The sequence below is a fragment of the Dreissena polymorpha genome, chromosome 9, assembly GCF_020536995.1.
Source record: "Dreissena polymorpha isolate Duluth1 chromosome 9, UMN_Dpol_1.0, whole genome shotgun sequence".
NCBI classification, from domain to species: Eukaryota; Metazoa; Mollusca; class Bivalvia; order Myida; family Dreissenidae; genus Dreissena; species Dreissena polymorpha.
In genome coordinates, this window is record NC_068363.1 from 52,216,893 (window position 1) to 52,234,266 (window position 17,374).

The 17,374-nt window shown below is 38.9% G+C and overlaps 1 protein-coding gene across 6 annotated transcripts in view; it reads left to right on the forward strand.

Annotated features, from left to right (window-relative positions):
• Positions 1 to 17,374, forward strand: part of LOC127844791 (WD repeat-containing protein 97-like) — a 67,028-nt gene that overhangs the window by 44,525 nt on the left and 5,129 nt on the right. For 5 of the 6 annotated variants that reach the window (XM_052375268.1, XM_052375264.1, XM_052375266.1 and 2 more), the window contains 7 exons: positions 2,221 to 2,483; positions 5,481 to 5,561; positions 7,794 to 8,018; positions 9,556 to 9,960; positions 10,420 to 10,578; positions 11,403 to 11,575; positions 11,853 to 12,002. In XM_052375268.1, coding sequence (XP_052231228.1) covers positions 2,221 to 2,483; positions 5,481 to 5,561; positions 7,794 to 8,018; positions 9,556 to 9,960; positions 10,420 to 10,578; positions 11,403 to 11,575; positions 11,853 to 12,002 — 1,456 coding nt within the window. The remainder of the gene's footprint in view (positions 1 to 2,220; positions 2,484 to 5,480; positions 5,562 to 7,793; positions 8,019 to 9,555; positions 9,961 to 10,419; positions 10,579 to 11,402; positions 11,576 to 11,852; positions 12,003 to 17,374) is intronic. The other variant, XM_052375270.1, reaches the window with a different exon arrangement.

Here is a 17,374-nt window from a genome sequence, read left to right on the forward strand (position 1 = left end):
GCTTATGGTGAATTTTTGTGATCACCTTTTGTCAATTGTCTGTCTTCTGTTGTGCATCATGAATATTTGCCTTGTTAACACTGTAGAGGCCTTATTTATTGTTGGATCTTCATGAAATTTTGTCATAAGATTTGTACCAATAATATCTTGGACTGATTCCAGTCTGTTGAAAAACATTTCCGCCATGGGGCCATTTGTTGTTCATTCTTCATAAAACTTGCTTAGAACATTTGTTCTATTGATATCTTGGGCTGCAAAGAACAGGTCATTTCTTTTTATCTCAGGTGAAAGACTTTGGGCCTTTCAGGCCCTCTTGTTTTCAAGAGTAATCTTTTAAGACGTAATTTTTAGCTTGGCTGTTTTCGGAGAAAACCCGAGGTATTGTCATAGCCAGGGTGTCCTATCATCCGCAAAACCTTTACATTTTGTCAAGGTTTTGAACATTGGCTCTAAAATCAAAGTGCTTATACCTGAAACTTTGAAACTTCATATGTAGCTGCACCTTGATGACTTCTACATGCCACACCCATTTTTGGGTCACTAGGTCAAAGGTCAAGGTCACTGTGACCTCTAAAAAAAAAAAAAAAATTCTGACAAGCTTTCATTTATTCAAAACTGCATCCGCAGCCGAGCGTGGCAACCGTTATGCCATGCTCTTGTTAAATAGATACTGGTATATGAGTTTCTTGTTTCTATCTTTTTGCAGGTCTTTTTCTTTCTAACTAGATGTGTTTGTGTTCTTTCTAACCAAAAGTGTTTTTTTGTTCTTTCTAACTCTATTTCAGTGCAATCAGTTTAATTATATAGTGCCAAAGGCAAAATGATAAAGAATAGGTGTTGTCAGTCAGTCCATGTGTTAGTCTGTCCATGTGTCTGTCACAAAACTTTTCAGGGCTGTATGTTAGAAACTATATAAGATATTAACATGAAACTTCATAGGTGTATAGATATCTATGAGAAAAGTGTCATGCACAATAACCATCACTTTCTTAAATAAGAGTTATTGCCTTTTGTTTTTTGTATGATGTAACTTTTTAGGGCTGTATCTCAGATACCACACAATACTTCAACTTGAAACTTCTTGGGTGTATTGAAATTAATGAGGGGAAGTGCCATGCTTAAGAACCATAATCCTTCAATTTCTTTATTAAGAGTTATTGACCTTTGTTGTTTTTGTATGATGGTACTTTTAAGTGCTATATCTCAGATACAATACAATATTTCAACATGAAACTTCATGGCTGTGTTGAAATTAATGGGAAGAAGTGCCATGCACAAGAACCATAACCCTTACATTTCTTAACTAATAGTTATTGTCCTTTGTTGTTTTTGTATGATGTAACTTTTCAGGGCTACATCTCAGATACAATACAATATTTCAACATGAAACTTCATGAACCTTTAGTTTTCTTAACTAACAGTTGTTGCCCTTTGTTGATTTTGTATGATGTAACTTTTCAGAGCTATATCTCAGATATGGTACAAGATTGTAACTTGAAACTTCATAGGTGCATAAATATCAATTGGGAAAATTACAATTCATCAAATACCCTACACTTATTACTTACACTAATTATTTTGTATGCTCCCCAAAAATTTTTGGGGGGAACATATAGTCGCCGCTTCGTCTGTCCTGTGTCCTTCTGTCCGTGCACAATTTTTGTTCGGGTTATTTCTCAGCAATTAATGACCGGAATTAAATTAAACTTTATGGGAAGTTTCACTACCAAGAGGAGATGTGCATATTAACAGCCTGTTCTGGTCGGATAATTTTTCACAGAGTTATGGCCCTTTGAAATTTTCTATTAACTATACATATAGTGCAATTCTTGTGCCCCCAACTACTGACTGGAATTCAATGAAGCTTTATGGGAAGCTTAACTACCTTGAGGGGATGCGCATGTTATTTGTGGGTTCTTGTTAGATGATTTATTTAGAGAGTTATTGCCCTTTGAAATTTTTAAGTTGCTAAACCATCCATCATATTAATTTGTCCAAAGTTATGCCCCTCAAGAAGTTTCCTTTTATCTGAATATATAGTGCGATATTGTGACAAAAAAAAACGTTTGGGGAGCATCACCCGTCTCTGACGGTTTCTTGTTATGATTATGCCTTTATCAAGGGATTTGCACTCATCCATAAACACAATTTCTTTTTAGGGGGGGGGGGGGGGGGATATAAATCCAAGGAATTTGCTTCCTTCACTGAATATTCTTACAGAACCTGAGGCATATAAACCTGAAAAAGAGCCAACTGGTTTCTTCCCACCGGCAAAAGAAGCCACTCGCCCGAAACCTCCAGAAGACTCTCCGCTGAAAGCTGCATACCCGCTGCGTCCAAGTGGTTTTGTACCAAACTCGATCCTGATCAAGCTACTATGGCCGCAGGAGGCCAAGGACAGAATGCAGAGGAAAAAACAGGTGGAGTGGAAGCTGCCATCATTCTCAGAGGAACAACTTGCAGCCATTAATAAGGTCAAAAAGGTATGGATAAGACATTGCGTTTATCAGCTGTTAGTTTTATATAAGCTAAATTGCATATGAAGCCATTAGCAAAGGATTAGTGGAAGCTGCCTTCATCCTCTTAGAAAGAGCTGGCAACAATATACGAGATAAAATGTATTTTGCATTGTGTTTTATGTAGTTGATTAGAGATAAGTTTACATTTGTTTTTATTAGCTCAATGCATCAAAAGCGTTAAGAAACAGATAGAGTGGTAAGTTTTTATTTCAATGTTAAGGTCCAATTGCTCAAAATTTTATAAGACCTGTCTGCAGCTGTTACATATTGAATAAAGGTTTGTATCTAAATATATCATCAACATTTGAGATTTGCTCTGTGAAAATCAAGCTGAATTCATATGTGTAAAGTGTTGTACCAGATAAGATATTGCAGACTGCAAAGGCAATTTAGGGAACAACACTGTTTGCTTTGATGGAATTATGTGTTGATATTAGGGCTGTCACAATTCACCGGTAAATCGGTATATCGTGATGTATGTCGTTAAAAAAATCGCACCGCGGTATGGCGTTGCCGAACTGGTTTTTTAAATGTAATTATTCTTTTATGAAGACAGCTGATAAATACATAACATATTTTGATTTAATTATCGTTTCAAGTTATATCAAGTTTATAAGGTTTTGTTGATCACCTTTTGACATGTTATAGTCAGAAAATGATTGTTTTTATTTATTACAGTTTCTAGTCATACCATGATACCATGATTTTCAGATTTGCAAGTCTAATAAAATTGTAAAACATGTTATTCTGCTGTTTTCTTCACATATATACATTCTGTAAAATATCGTGATATGTATCGCCATACAGTGTTGCCGCATCACGATATATCACGATACGCTCACGGTGTATCGTGACAGCCCTAGTTGATATGAAGTCTTTACTGAATGAAAATACAGCCTAGGCAGAAAGTGTCATCTCTAATTAGCCTGTGCAGACTGCACAGGCTAATATGGGATGATAATTTACTCATATGCATTAAGTCCTGTTTTCCAAGTGTGAACTGAATTGTTCTCGGAGGAACAGCATGTAGTGATTTGCAAGGTGAAGAATGCAGGTTATGCATGTTTCTCTGATCATTCTGTAACTAATGAGCTGTAAGGTTTTGTGTGTTCAAGATAAAAGATTGTGAATTGTGTTTTTATTGTTTCTTTATAGTAACTGTAAACAATGTTATTTTTTAAATAATATTTTCAGCACAAGATTTGTTTCATAGTAGGCATCATTATCTTAATAACTTAAAAAAAAACTACAAATATGTTAGCCTTCTTTTAAGTTTTTGTATTAACCTTAAAATTAATACTTCAAACAAAATTGATCAGGAAAGAGAGGAGGCAGAAATGAGGGAAGCTGCGAAATTGAAAGTTGAAAAATGGCCGTCAATTGATAGCTGGCGTGTAAAATCCAGCTCCTCTCTCTCTAAGCCAGCTTCTGGGGCGCAAACCAGCGCTAGGGTATCAGCCAGGACTAAAGTAGGGGACAGTTAAGGGATGATGGTCTCTGTAGATACCCTCAGATCTTTGAATAACACATTGACAAAATGGGGTTTTGGTGTGTAAGATACTGTTGTGTTCGACATAAAATTGTTTCAGATACAACAGTAAAACCCTCAACCCTTGATTTAATTACTTGCTGTTTATTAATATCTGATTTAGTTACTGGTTATTTTCTGTTGAGACCCTTTGGTTATGGATAACACATTAGCTTTTATTGTCCATTTTGACTCTATGATGACCTATTTTTTTTACCATATCATATGGGCATATATATTGTCCATTTTTACACTATACTGACCTATTCTTTTACCATATCATATGGGCATATGTATCGCCCATTTTGACGCTATACTGATCTATTCTTTGACCATATCAAATGTGTGCGTTGACATCATACTGACCTATTACCGGTAATGTGACTATAATACATGAGCATGTATCGTTCATTTAGACTCTGTACTGACCGATGATTGTGACTATAACAACTGCATGGGCATATATTGTCCATTTCAACTGTATACTGACGTATAATTGTGACTTTTATATATGGGCATATATCGTCCAATTTTACATAATATTGACCTTCTTTTGTTACTTTAACATGTTTGCATATATATGGACTGTTTTGACATCATATTGAACAATAGTAACATCCTACATTGTTGTCTAGATAGCAGAAATGGCTTGGTTCCTCCTATCCATTTATTAAATTTTAGTTTTAATCTCTGGTGTTTTGAAGATCTAGATTTAATTTAGCTGATCATGAACAAAGCTCCAGATGAGAGGGGCAATTTTGAAAATTCTAAAAAGGGAGTTCTAGTGACCTGTAAGAAAATTATTAATTGGGTACTGTTTAAAATTGAATCTTGCCCAAAGGTAGTGTCGAGAAAAGGTATTTATCTGACAACAATTTTCTAAATGTTTTTAATTGAACAATAATAATTTCATACATCAAATTTATATTCTCAGTGTTTATATCATGCAATAAAATACATTTAAAACTCCACTTAAAAATGAAGCTCAGAAACGACCTTTTACAAATCTTTAAAACCCTTTCAAACTGAGGGTCAGGGGAGTAACATACCATTTGACACAATGGTCAGGTGGTAAAGTTGCCCAGAGTTTCAAACCTTATCTGGAGCTTGTTTATGTATACTTATTGATGCGAACATTAAAGTACCATTAATGACAATAAAGAATAGTTAAGTTGACATTGTTAGTGCTCTGCAGCTAAGGGAAGCATTGCTTTATTTGAAATGCACATTTTACAGCTAAGAGATCATTTATACTTTATTTCAGAGGCATATGTTGCAGCCTAGAAATGATGTTTGATTTTGTAGACATTTACATCTAAAATATTATGAGATCCAGGAAAAACTGTGTTTGGGCATTGCATTTTAAAGATTTTTAAAATAAATTTTCTGTGACATTGTTTTGCATATAATTTTTATTGTGTGATGCTTTCAAGGAGCGGGAAATGCAAGAATTAATGGAAGCAAAAAGGCTTAGCATAAGCCAACAAAAGCCGGTTAAGCATGTATCGTTTAGCGTAGGTATCCAACCTGTTTCCCCAGTTTGTCTCACTTAGATGCCTTTTAACAGTCACACCTTTCTTCCAGTGCTGACCTTTCTTTCCCGTATTAAATCTAAAGGCACTTTTTGTTGGCTAAGTTTACTATGATGATAAACAATAGACTCGTTACAGTAGTTTGTTATCCTAGCGGTCTTGGTCTGTTTTACAAATAAAAATTTGTTGACAACTGTGTAAAGTTTTGTTTAATTGGAACTTGACATGTATCAAGGTTCACTGATTTTTCATTATTCTTTTTTGGCTACTGTTTTGTTATTTTAGAAGTCGGTATCTGTTTTACAAATAGGTGCTTGTTTTCAACTGAGTTATTTCTGTTTAATTGCCTAATACATGCTGGTATATCATAGAATATTATGCTTTTATGGTGACCTTGTATAAATCTTTATCAGACGAATCATTTGTGCAATTTGTTGCCTTACGTGCAATGCTTCTTGACACATGCAAAATTAATTATTTGGGCCGTACTTTGTGAAAAAGGGGTTGAATGAATGTGCGTAAATTGTCATCCCAGATTAGCCTGTGCAGTCTGCACAGGCTAATCAGGGATGACACTTTCTGCCTTAATTTGATTTTTGCTAAGAAGAAACTTTCTTGAAACAAAATATATCAAAAAAGCAGAATGTGTCGTCCCTGATTAGCCTGTTTGGACTGCACAGGCTAATCTGAGACGATGCTTTATGCACATGCATTAAACTCCCTTTTCACAGAGCACTGCCCATTTTAAAACACCATAGTTGAGTACATTTCCAGGGCAAAACAACTCCAATATTAGGATTAAATAGATTAAACTGGATCTGTTGAAAACAAGCAGTTAACGTCATTTGACTTTACATTTGTACTTGTGAATGCAAGGTTACTGTCATATAATCTTAGGGCCATTTAAGTCATATTCTTTAATTCTTTCAAAACTGTGGATCTTTATAAAATACTTTTCAAAAAGCCATTCTATCACATTTCAATCTTAACACTTTTATGTAAATATATATTTTCTTTTTATCCTCACTTACTGACTAAATCTTACAAATTCTACTAACCCTGTTATTTGAATGCAAAAATATATGTGTAATTTTGTTTACGCCTGTTTAAAAAAGGGAGAAAATATGGGAACATTGGCAGTGGGCAGTATGCTGTTGATGGCAAGGGTTGCCCAGGATACTAATGTCAAACAGTTTAAATTAGATCAGCATGAAACTTGGTGATGATGTTGGTGGGCATAGTCCCAGCCAAGTTTTATAATCAGCCAGATTGCTAGAAGCACTTCTGAATAATGGCCCTTGAATTAAAAAAATATAGTCATAGTAACCTCTAACTAAAACAGTGTAAATCTGATCATCATGAAACTTTATCATGTTTTTAGGCATGTAATATCTTTGATAACCGGTCAGATCAGATCAATTGTAGCACTCCTGAAATTTAATTTAATTATATATACACAAATGTGCAACTGTACATTATCCTCTCTTTTACTAAAACAGTATAAATGAGATCATCATGAAACTTGGTGATAATATTTGTGGGCATTAAATCTTTGCCATTTTCGATTAGCAGGCTGATCACAGGAAAAGCTTCTCAAGTATGGTACTTTTTATATGAAACATTAGCTAAATTAACATTGTCCGCCCTTATCTCAACTATTTTTAATCATATAATCATCAAACTCGGTCAAAATGTTTGTGGGCCTAAAATCTGAGCCAAATATGATAATTAGTCAGATTGCCGATACAAATTCTGAATTGAATAATCCAAAATATGCTGGATAAAAGTTGACCGCACTCTAACTCAAATAGCTTTCTTCTTATAATCATTGAACTTTATCAATGGCACCCAGAACTTTAAATGGGTTTATTTTGTGACAAGTTAACAATCTGTTAAAAACTCAACTCATGATTTCAATAATTATTTCCCCAGTTATGAAATTAAGGATTGCCATAGCTTCTTTTTTTTTAATTTTATAGCAACAGGTTTTAACTATGCATTGGAAATATTCTAAATAAAATATATAGAATATCATGTTGTTGCTAATTAAATATAAATGACCTTGATCTTTTACTTAGTAAGTACTTTGGATTTACTTACATAATTGATATTTCAAACATTATAATCACATGCTGTATTGTCAATATGTACTCCAGTAGTAAACACCCTATTCATAAATAATTAAAACACAACAACAAAACTTTCGAACTACAGAAGGACGAAGGTGACGGTGAGGATGTTATATTGGACATGGAGGAAGAGTTTGATGATCGCATCATAGAGATGGACTGGCGTGATGAGGAAGCAGAGAAACAGGCTGCTAGTCCGAACATCTTCGATGAGCCAACAAAGACCTCCCCCCACAAAGAGAAGAGTAAGGTGTCAGATGCGCCAAAGAACAAGTTTGCCGAGCTCATGTCAAAAACACCAACACCAAGGGTAGGAAAAATGTATTGGGATTCTTTTGCTTTGGTTTGTGTATGGCCCACTTCATATTTGTTTAATGATTTGGGGAAAAAAGTCTGATTGTTATAGATTGTTCTCATAAATGCATGGGTTGAAATATGCTTTTCATTACAAAACATATAATTTGTAAATATTTTACATAGAAATATTGTTTTAGTATTGAAGCTAAAACACATACTTCTATAAAAAAAAATATTATGCACCATTTCATACCTCATTAATAATTTGCAGAATGTTTTATATTAATTACCGCAATTATCAAATCTTTATAACCAGATAATATGATGGTATTAACTAAAGTAAGATTTACAACCAATACCCAATATAATGAACATAAATTAATTTTCTTACTTTCTTTGAGCCAATTCTTGGAAAGCTTTATGTATTTGAGCCAATTCTTGGAAAGCTTTATGTATTTGAGCGAATTCTTGGAAAGCTTTATGTATTTGAGCCAATTCTTGGAAAGCTTTATGTATTTGAGCCAATTCTTGGAAAGCTTTATGTATTTGAGCCAATTCTTGGAAAGCTTTATGTATTTGAGCCAATTCTTGGAAAGCTTTATGTATTTGAGCGAATTCTTGGAAAGCTTTATGTATTTGAGCCAATTCTTGGAAAGCTTTATGTATTTGAGCCAATTCTTGGAAAGCTTTATGTATTTGAGCCAATTCTTGGAAAGCTTTATGTATTTGAGCCAATTCTTGGAAAGCTTTATGTATTTGAGCGAATTCTTGGAAAGCTTTATGTATTTGAGCCAATTCTTGGAAAGCTTTATGTATTTGAGCGAATTCTTGGAAAGCTTTATGTATTTGAGCCAATTCTTGGAAAGCTTTATGTATTTGAGCCAATTCTTGGAAAGCTTTATGTATTTGAGCCAATTCTTGGAAAGCTTTATGTATTTGAGCCAATTCTTGGAAAGCTTTATGTATTTGAGCCAATTCTTGGAAAGCTTTATGTATTTGAGCCAATTCTTGGAAAGCTTTATGTATTTAAGCCAATTCTTGGAAAGCTTTATGTATTTGAGCCAATTCTTGGAAAGCTTTATGTATTTGAGCGAATTCTTGGAAAGCTTTATGTATTTGAGCCAATTCTTGGAAAGCTTTATGTATTTGAGCCAATTCTTGGAAAGCTTTATGTATTTGAGCGAATTCTTGGAAAGCTTTATGTATTTGAGCCAATTCTTGGAAAGCTTTATGTATTTAAGCCAATTCTTGGAAAGCTTTATGTATTTGAGCCAATTCTTGGAAAGCTTTATGTATTTGAGCCAATTCTTGGAAAGCTTTATGTATTTGAGCCAATTCTTGGAAAGCTTTATGTATTTAAGTAAACTGTCAATCAGGCTAATCACGGATGACACTTTCAAGCTTATGAAATTTTGTGTTTTAAGTAAACCTTTTCTAAACAAAAATCCTGCATAGACTTTATCTGGGACCATACTCTACGCACATGCATTAAGCCCAGTTTTTCTAGAACGTGGCTTTTATAATTTATACCTTCTGCCATACATTCCCAGCCTGAAGAGCCAGAGGAAGAGCCTTCTGCCCTCTCCAAAGGCAGCACCCAGGTTGGCAAAGAGCCAACAATGGACTCTGTACGCTCACAAGAAAGCAAGCAGGCGTCCGATGTCAAGGCCCCTCTGACACCGCGGGATATTAAGCCCCGGAAACCCATCGAAAAGCTCATATCAAGGCCACCCCCTCCCCCACCCAAGCCGAAATCCCCTCCCCTTCCTCCTCCAGTGGCCCAGACGTTGTCCACGACTGACACCAAGCCCAGAAAGGCCCGGAGCCCTTCCCCCATACCTGTCACAGACTCCACCCCACCCCGTCCGCGACCTTCCTCCCCTCTCCCTGGCTTCATTACTCAGTTCAAGGGGGTTGACTGGTTTGAGAAGTTCTTTCCAAACTGCAATGAGCAGGTTTGTGCTCTGTTCTTATTGTATAATATTTTATTAAATATAAAGTACTAACAAAGTTGACAATAAATCTCATTTAGTTAAACAATATTCTTAAAAGTGTTTTTACTCCTGAACTATACTATGGTAATTTTGTTGCAAGAAGGTATTTTATAAGGATTTCATATATAACAATTATTGTCTGCCTCAACTCTCAAGAAAACTGGGATGTTTTCAGAATGTAATTACAAGATTTGTTAATTACTATTACAATATATTAAAATTCTTGTTTATTGATGCAAATCTTATGTTCAAATAAAGTATTACAACTTGTGAGAACAAAAAATTGAGTATATGATGGAGTTTTCTATCAAATTGACTTTTTGTATATCACATTATCATATATCTAGTTGGTATGTTATGTTAAGTGTGATAAAAAATAAGTGATTAAAATTACCTTATTTTCTGCATTGCTCTTGGTAGAGTCTTCCCAAGCCCTGGTCCCTGGAGAACTTTGTTTCTCACCTGGTGAAGCTACTGAAGACTGCGGACTACAAGTTCAAGAATGCCATTGTGGATGCCCTGCTCATGTTGCATGCCCAGGACGAGTTCGCTGACAACCTGGCCCACATGGTCATAAAGGTGGGCTTGCAGATTGGCTGGGATGGATGCTATTTATTTACATTGTTTGTAGGATTTTGCAGTAGATCAGCACTAGATCATAAATGTTAGCTATTTGATAGGCTGTTATGGTTATCACTATCGTACATCTAATTTCAAAGAATTACCTAACTTAAAGTTTAAATATTTGTGGCGACCATACATGTGTGCAATAGCGGGTTTGCAAAAGGCGTGAAAAACAAGAATTCCCTGAAATTAGTGATTTCATGGTTGTCATTGATATGTAATATCTATGTAAATGTTGGCTGTTATATACAACCAGGTGATTGTTTTGCAAATCAACTGGTGTAAACAGATGGTAAGTAATATTTCATCGTTCATATTTATAAGCCGTGCTCTGGGAAAATTGGGCTTAACCCTTTGAGTGCTGGAACCAAATTTTGAAGGCCTTTGCAAACAGTTTGGATCCAGATGAGACGCCACAGAACATGGCGTCTCATCAGGATCCAAACTGTTTGCTATTCTGATAGTATTCTTTGAAAAAAAATCGAAGAAAATGCTAATTTTAGAAATTCAGCAGAAGACATTTTAGCAGACAACAAATTTCCCAGCATGCAAAGGGTTAATATATGTGCATAAAGTGAAAACTCTTATCCCCTATACTAGATTTTCACAAACAAGAGACTTCCTTTGAGAGACTTTCTTTTAAGGGGAAAAAACATAAAAGGAGAATTTGTTTATCTGATTTTTCTTTGCAAACTGCACAGGCTAAGTGTGGACAACACTACGCACACGCTTTAAGCCCCATTTTTCCAGTGCGCAGCTCATATCTGTAATATTTGCAGGGAATGTCAGCGGTTCTGAACCACCAGAAGGACTACCCAACCTGCATGATGGAGGAACAACGCAGCTTTATCCTGCTCTGTCTCAAGGCCCTACAGAAGCTGTCTACCAGCCCAGACAAGGAGTTTGTCACAGAGCTGCTCGTACAGTTCCTGGACGGAGACAAGGAAGTCAGGTAGTTTAGACATCGTTATTTAAGCTTGATTGCAGCGAAATCCTTAGGCTTATTGAAAACAATTAACCATACAATTAAATGAAAATATATAAAAAAGGTATTGAAATAGGAACTACAAAAAAGTTTGAAATATATACTCTTTTAAATAGTGGAGTTCAACATTACCACTAGTTTTGAGACCAGGTCTCTATGTTAAATACCTGATACTGATGCCATTCTTACTTAGTTTCGTTATTAATCATATATCACCTATATATAATATGCTCTTATTTTGCAGGACCATGGTGAACGCCATCCTGACATCTGCAGGTCTCCAGGACCCGCACAAGTTCCTGCCAAAGGAGCTCGACTCCTGGGACATCTGGAATGTGGAAGAGGACGACCGCAAGTCTGACCTGCGTAAGATGTCACACCAGTGGCTGGATAGGTATGTGTAGCCTGCGCAAGATGTCACACCAGTGGCTGGATAGGTATCAGTAGAAAGGGGGGGGGTCTAGCCTGCACAAGATGTCACACAAGTGGCTCGATAGGTATGTATAGCCTGTGCAAAATGTCACACCAGTGGCTGTATAGGTATGTTTAGCCTGGGCAAGATGTCACACCAGTGGCAGGATAGGTATGTATAGCCTGCACAAGATGTCACACCAGTGGCTGGATAGGTATGTATAGCCTGCACAAGATGTCACACCAGTGGCTGGATAGGTATCAGAAGAAAGGGGGTCTAGCCTGCACAAGATGTCACACCAGTGGCTGTATAGGTATGTATATCCTGCACAAGATGTCACACCAGTGGCTGGATAGGTATGTATAGCCTGCACAAGATGTCACACCAGTGGCAGGATAGGTATGTGTAGCCTGCACAAGATGTCACACCAGTGGCTGGATAGGTATGTGTAGCCTTCATAAGATGTCATACCAGTGGCTGGATAGGTATGTGTAGCCTGCACAAGATGTCACACCAGTGGCAGGATAGGTATGTGTAGCCTGTGCAAGATGTCAAACCAGTGGCTGGATAGGTATCAGTAGAAAGGAGGGTCTAGCCTGTGCAAGATGTCACACCTGTGGCTTGATAGGTATGTGTAGCCTGCGTAAGATGTCACACCAGTGGCTGGATAGTGATCAGTAGAACGGGGGTCTAGCCTGCGCAAGATGTCACACCAGTGGCTGGATAAGTATGTGTAGCCTGCACAAGATGTCATCCCAGTGGCTGGATATGTATGTGTAGCCTGCATAAGATGTCACACCAGTGGCTGGATAGGTATGTGTAGCCTGCGCAAGATGTCACACCAGTGGCTGGATAGGAATGTGTAGCCTGCGCAAGATGTCACACCAGTGGCTGGATAGGTATCAGAAGAAAGGGGGTCTAGCCTGCGCAAGATGTCACACCAGTGGCTCGATAGGTATGTCTAGCCTGTGCAAGATGTCACACCAGTGGCTGGATAGGTATGTATAGACTGCGTAAGATGTCACACCAGTGGCTGGATAGGTATGTGTAGCCAGCGCAAGATGTCACACCAGTGGCTCGATAGGTATGTCTAGCCTGTGCAAGATGTCACACCAGTGGCTAGATAGGTATGTATAGCCTGCGCAAGATGTCACACCAGTGGCTGGATAGGTATGTGTAGCCTGCATAAGATATCACACCAGTGGCTGGATAGGTATGTGTAGCCAGCGCAAGATGTCACACCAGTGGCTGGATAGGTATGTGTAGCCAGCGCAAGATGTCACACCAGTGGCTGGATAGGTGTGTATAGCCAGCGCAAGATGTCACACCAGTGGCTGGATAGGTATGTATAGCCAGCACAAGATGTCACACCAGTGGCTCGATAGGTATGTATAGCCTGTGCAAGATGTCACACCAGTGGCTGGATAGGTATGTATAGACTGCGTAAGATGTCACACCAGTGGCTGGATAGGTATGTGTAGCCTGCACAAGATGTCACACCAGTGGCTGGATAGGTATGTGTAGCCTGCATAAGATGTCACACCAGTGGCTCGATAGGTATGTGTAGCCTGCACAAGATGTCAAACCAGTGGCTGGATAGGTATGTGTAGCCTTCATAAGATATCACACCAGTGGCTGGATAGGTATGTGTAGCCAGCGCAAGATGTCACACCAGTGGCTGGATAGGTATGTATAGCCAGCGCAAGATGTCACACCAGTGGCTGGATAGGTATGTATAGCCAGCGCAAGATGTCACTCCAGTGGCTCGATAGGTATGTATAGCCTGTGCAAGATGTCACACCAGTGGCTGGATAGGTATGTATAGACTGCGTAAGATGTCACACCAGTGGCTGGATAGGTATGTGTAGCCAGCGCAAGATATCACACCAGTGGCTGGATAGGTATGTATAGCCTGCACAAGATATCACACCAGTGGCTGGATAGGTATGTATAGCCAGCGCAAGATGTCACACCAGTGGCTGGATAGGTATGTGTAGCCAGCGTAAGATGTCACGCCAGTGGCTGGATAGGTATGTGTAGCCTGCATAAGATGTCACACCAGTGGCTGGATAGGTATGTATAGCCTGCACAAGATGTCACACCAGTGGCTGGATAGGTATGTGTAGCCTGCACAAGATGTCACACCAGTGGCTGGATAGGTATGTATAGCCAGCGCAAGATGTCACACCAGTGGCTGGATAGGTATGTGTAGCCTGCATAAGATGTCACACCAGTGGCTAGATAGGTATGTATAGCCAGCGCAAGATGTCACACCAGTGGCTGGATAGGTATGTGTAGCCTGCACAAGATGTCACACCAGTGGCTGGATAGGTATGTATAGCCAGCGCAAGATGTCACACCAGTGGCTGGATAGGTATGTGTAGCCTGCATAAGATGTCACACCAGTGGCTGGATAGGAAAGTATAGCCTGCACAAGATGTCACACCAGTGGCCGGATAGGTATATGTAGCCTGCATAAGATGTCACACCAGTGGCTAGATAGGTATGTATAGCCAGCGCAAGATGTCACACCAGTGGCTGGATAGGTATGTATAGCCTGCACAAGATGTCACACCAGTGGCTGGATAGGTATGTGAAGCCAGCGCAAGATGTCACACCAGTGGCTGGATAGGTATGTATAGACTGCATAAGATGTCACACCAGTGGCTGGATAGGTATGTGTAGCCAGCACAAGATGTCACACCAGTGGCTGGATAGGTATGTATAGACTGCGTAAGATGTCACACCAGTGGCTCGATAGGTATGTCTAGCCTGTGCAAGATGTCACACCAGTGGCTGGATAGGTATGTATAGACTGTGTAAGATGTCACACCAGTGGCTGGATAGGTATGTATAGACTGCGTAAGATGTCACACCAGTGGCTGGATAGGTATGTATAGACTGCGTAAGATGTCACACCAGTGGCTGCATAGGTATGTATAGACTGTGTAAGATTTAACACCAGTGGCTGGATAGGTATGAGTTGTAGGGGGTGTGTGTCCAGGCTGCACAAGATGTAACACCACTTGCTGGATAGGTATGTGTAGCCTGTGCAAGATGTCACACCAGTGGCTGGATAATTATGTGTAGCCTGCGCAAGATGTCACACCAGTGACTGGATGGGTATGAGTAATATGGGTGTGTGTCTAGCCTGTGCAAGATGTAAGAGCCGCAGCGGTTGGATAGATATGTGTAGCCTGTGCAAGATGTCACACCAGTGGCTGGATAGGTATGAGTAATATGGGTGTGTGTCTAGCCTGTGCAAGATGTAAGAGCAGCAGCGGCTGGATAGATATGTGTAGCCTGTGCAAGATGTCACACCAGTGGCTGCATAGGTATGAGTTGTAGGGGATGGGTGTCTAGCTTGTGTAAGATGTACCACAAGTGACTTGACAGGTTTGTGTAGCCTGTGCAAGATTTCACACCAGTGGCTAGATAGTTATATGTAGCCTGCAAAAAATGTCACTCCAGTGGCTGGATAGTTATGTGTAACCTACGCAAGATTTAACACCAGTGGTTGGATATGTATGAGTAGTAAGGAGTGGGTGTCTAGCCTGCGCAAGATGTACCACAAGTGGCTGGAAAGGTATGTGTGATTTGTGCAAGATGTCAAACCAGTGGCTGGAAAGATATATGTAGCCTGCGCAAAGTGTCACACCAGTGGCTGGATAGATATGTGTAGCCTACACCAGATTTCACACCGTTGGCTGGAAAGGTATGAGTAGAAGGGGTGTATGTCAAACCTGTGGAAGATGTCACACCAGTGGATGGATAAGTATGAGTAGTAGGGGTGTGTGTCTAGCCTGTTGAAGATGTCATACCAGTGGCTGTATAGGTATGTGTAGTAGGGGTGTATGTCTAGCCTGTGGAAGATGTCATACCAGTGGTTGGATAGGTATGAGTAGTAGGAGTGTGTGTCTAGCCTTTTGCAGATATCATACCAGTGGTTGGATAGGTATGAGTAGTATGGGGTGTGTGTTTAGCCTGCACAAGATGTAACATCAGTGGCTTGATTGGTATGTTTAGCCTGTGCAAGATGTCTCACCAGCGGCTGGATAGGTATGAGTAGTAGGAGGTGTCTAGCCTGCCCAAGATTTCACACCAGTGGCTGGATAGGTTTGTATAGCCTGTGCAAGATGTCACACCAGTGGCTAGAAAGGTATGAGTTGAAGGAGTGTGTGTCTAGCCTGTGCAAGATTTCACACACTAGTGGCTGAATAGGTATGAGTAGTAGGGGTGTGTGTCTAGCCTGTGCAAGATTTCACACCAGTGGCTGAATAGGTATGAGTAGTAGGGGGGTGTCTAGCCTGTGCAAGATTTCACACCAGTGGCTGAATATGTATGAGTAGTAGGGGTGTGTCTAGCCTGTGCAAGATTTCACACCAGTGGCTGGATAGGAATGTGCAGTAGGGGTGAATGTCTAGCCTGCACAAGAGGTCACTATAGTGGCTGGATAGATATGAGTTGTAGGGCTCGATTGGTCATTGTCAGCTCAGGTACTAATTAAAAGTACCCCAGGTACTCTTAAGTATTCACCGAAGAACCCTTGCCCGGAAATTATACTAAAAACTACCCTGGGTGCCTTTAAGCATACTTTTTGTACCCTGGGTACATTGTAGAATACATGTATTTAAGACTACCAGTTGCTGGATAGGTTTGAGTAGTAGGGTAGTGTTAACAATACATTTTATTGGCAGATGTTTGCAGTTTGCAGATGATACTCAATATTTGCATATGGAGGGACATGGGTTAAGCTTTAGTCTGAAATAAACGCTTATTTAAGGGGTGGTCTTTTAATCGAATCATGTTTGTACATGTCATGTGGTAAAAGTGGCTCGATGGGTGCATTTGAAAGGATTCAATGTTTTATAGCTTAACCTATGTTTAAGGACCTTGGCAAGGTGTTCTACCAGGGGCTAGATAAGCATGTCATTGTCAGGAAAAAGTTGGGAAGAGTTTGTTGAGAATACAGTATGCAAATTCAAGCAAATTAGGCACTAATCACTTTATAGACAGGCAGGGATTGTTTGATTTTAACACTCAAACTTAACAAGTTGTGGTACTAGTATGGATTGGAAAACTCTGTTTGTGTCTAAGACATTATTTAAAAAAAAATCTATAGATAATAAAATTGATGATAATAAATAGTTAATTTGTAACAACCGTAGTTGCAAAAATGTTGGATTCTTTACCAAAAACTGCTTGTCATGATCAAATTGGTTCACTTCCTATCTTTATGACATAAAACACACTGACATAATTATGGTCTATCTATAAAGCACACTCACAGAACTATGGGGTTTCTATAAAGCACACTGACAGAACTCTGGTCTATCTATAAAGCTCACTGACAG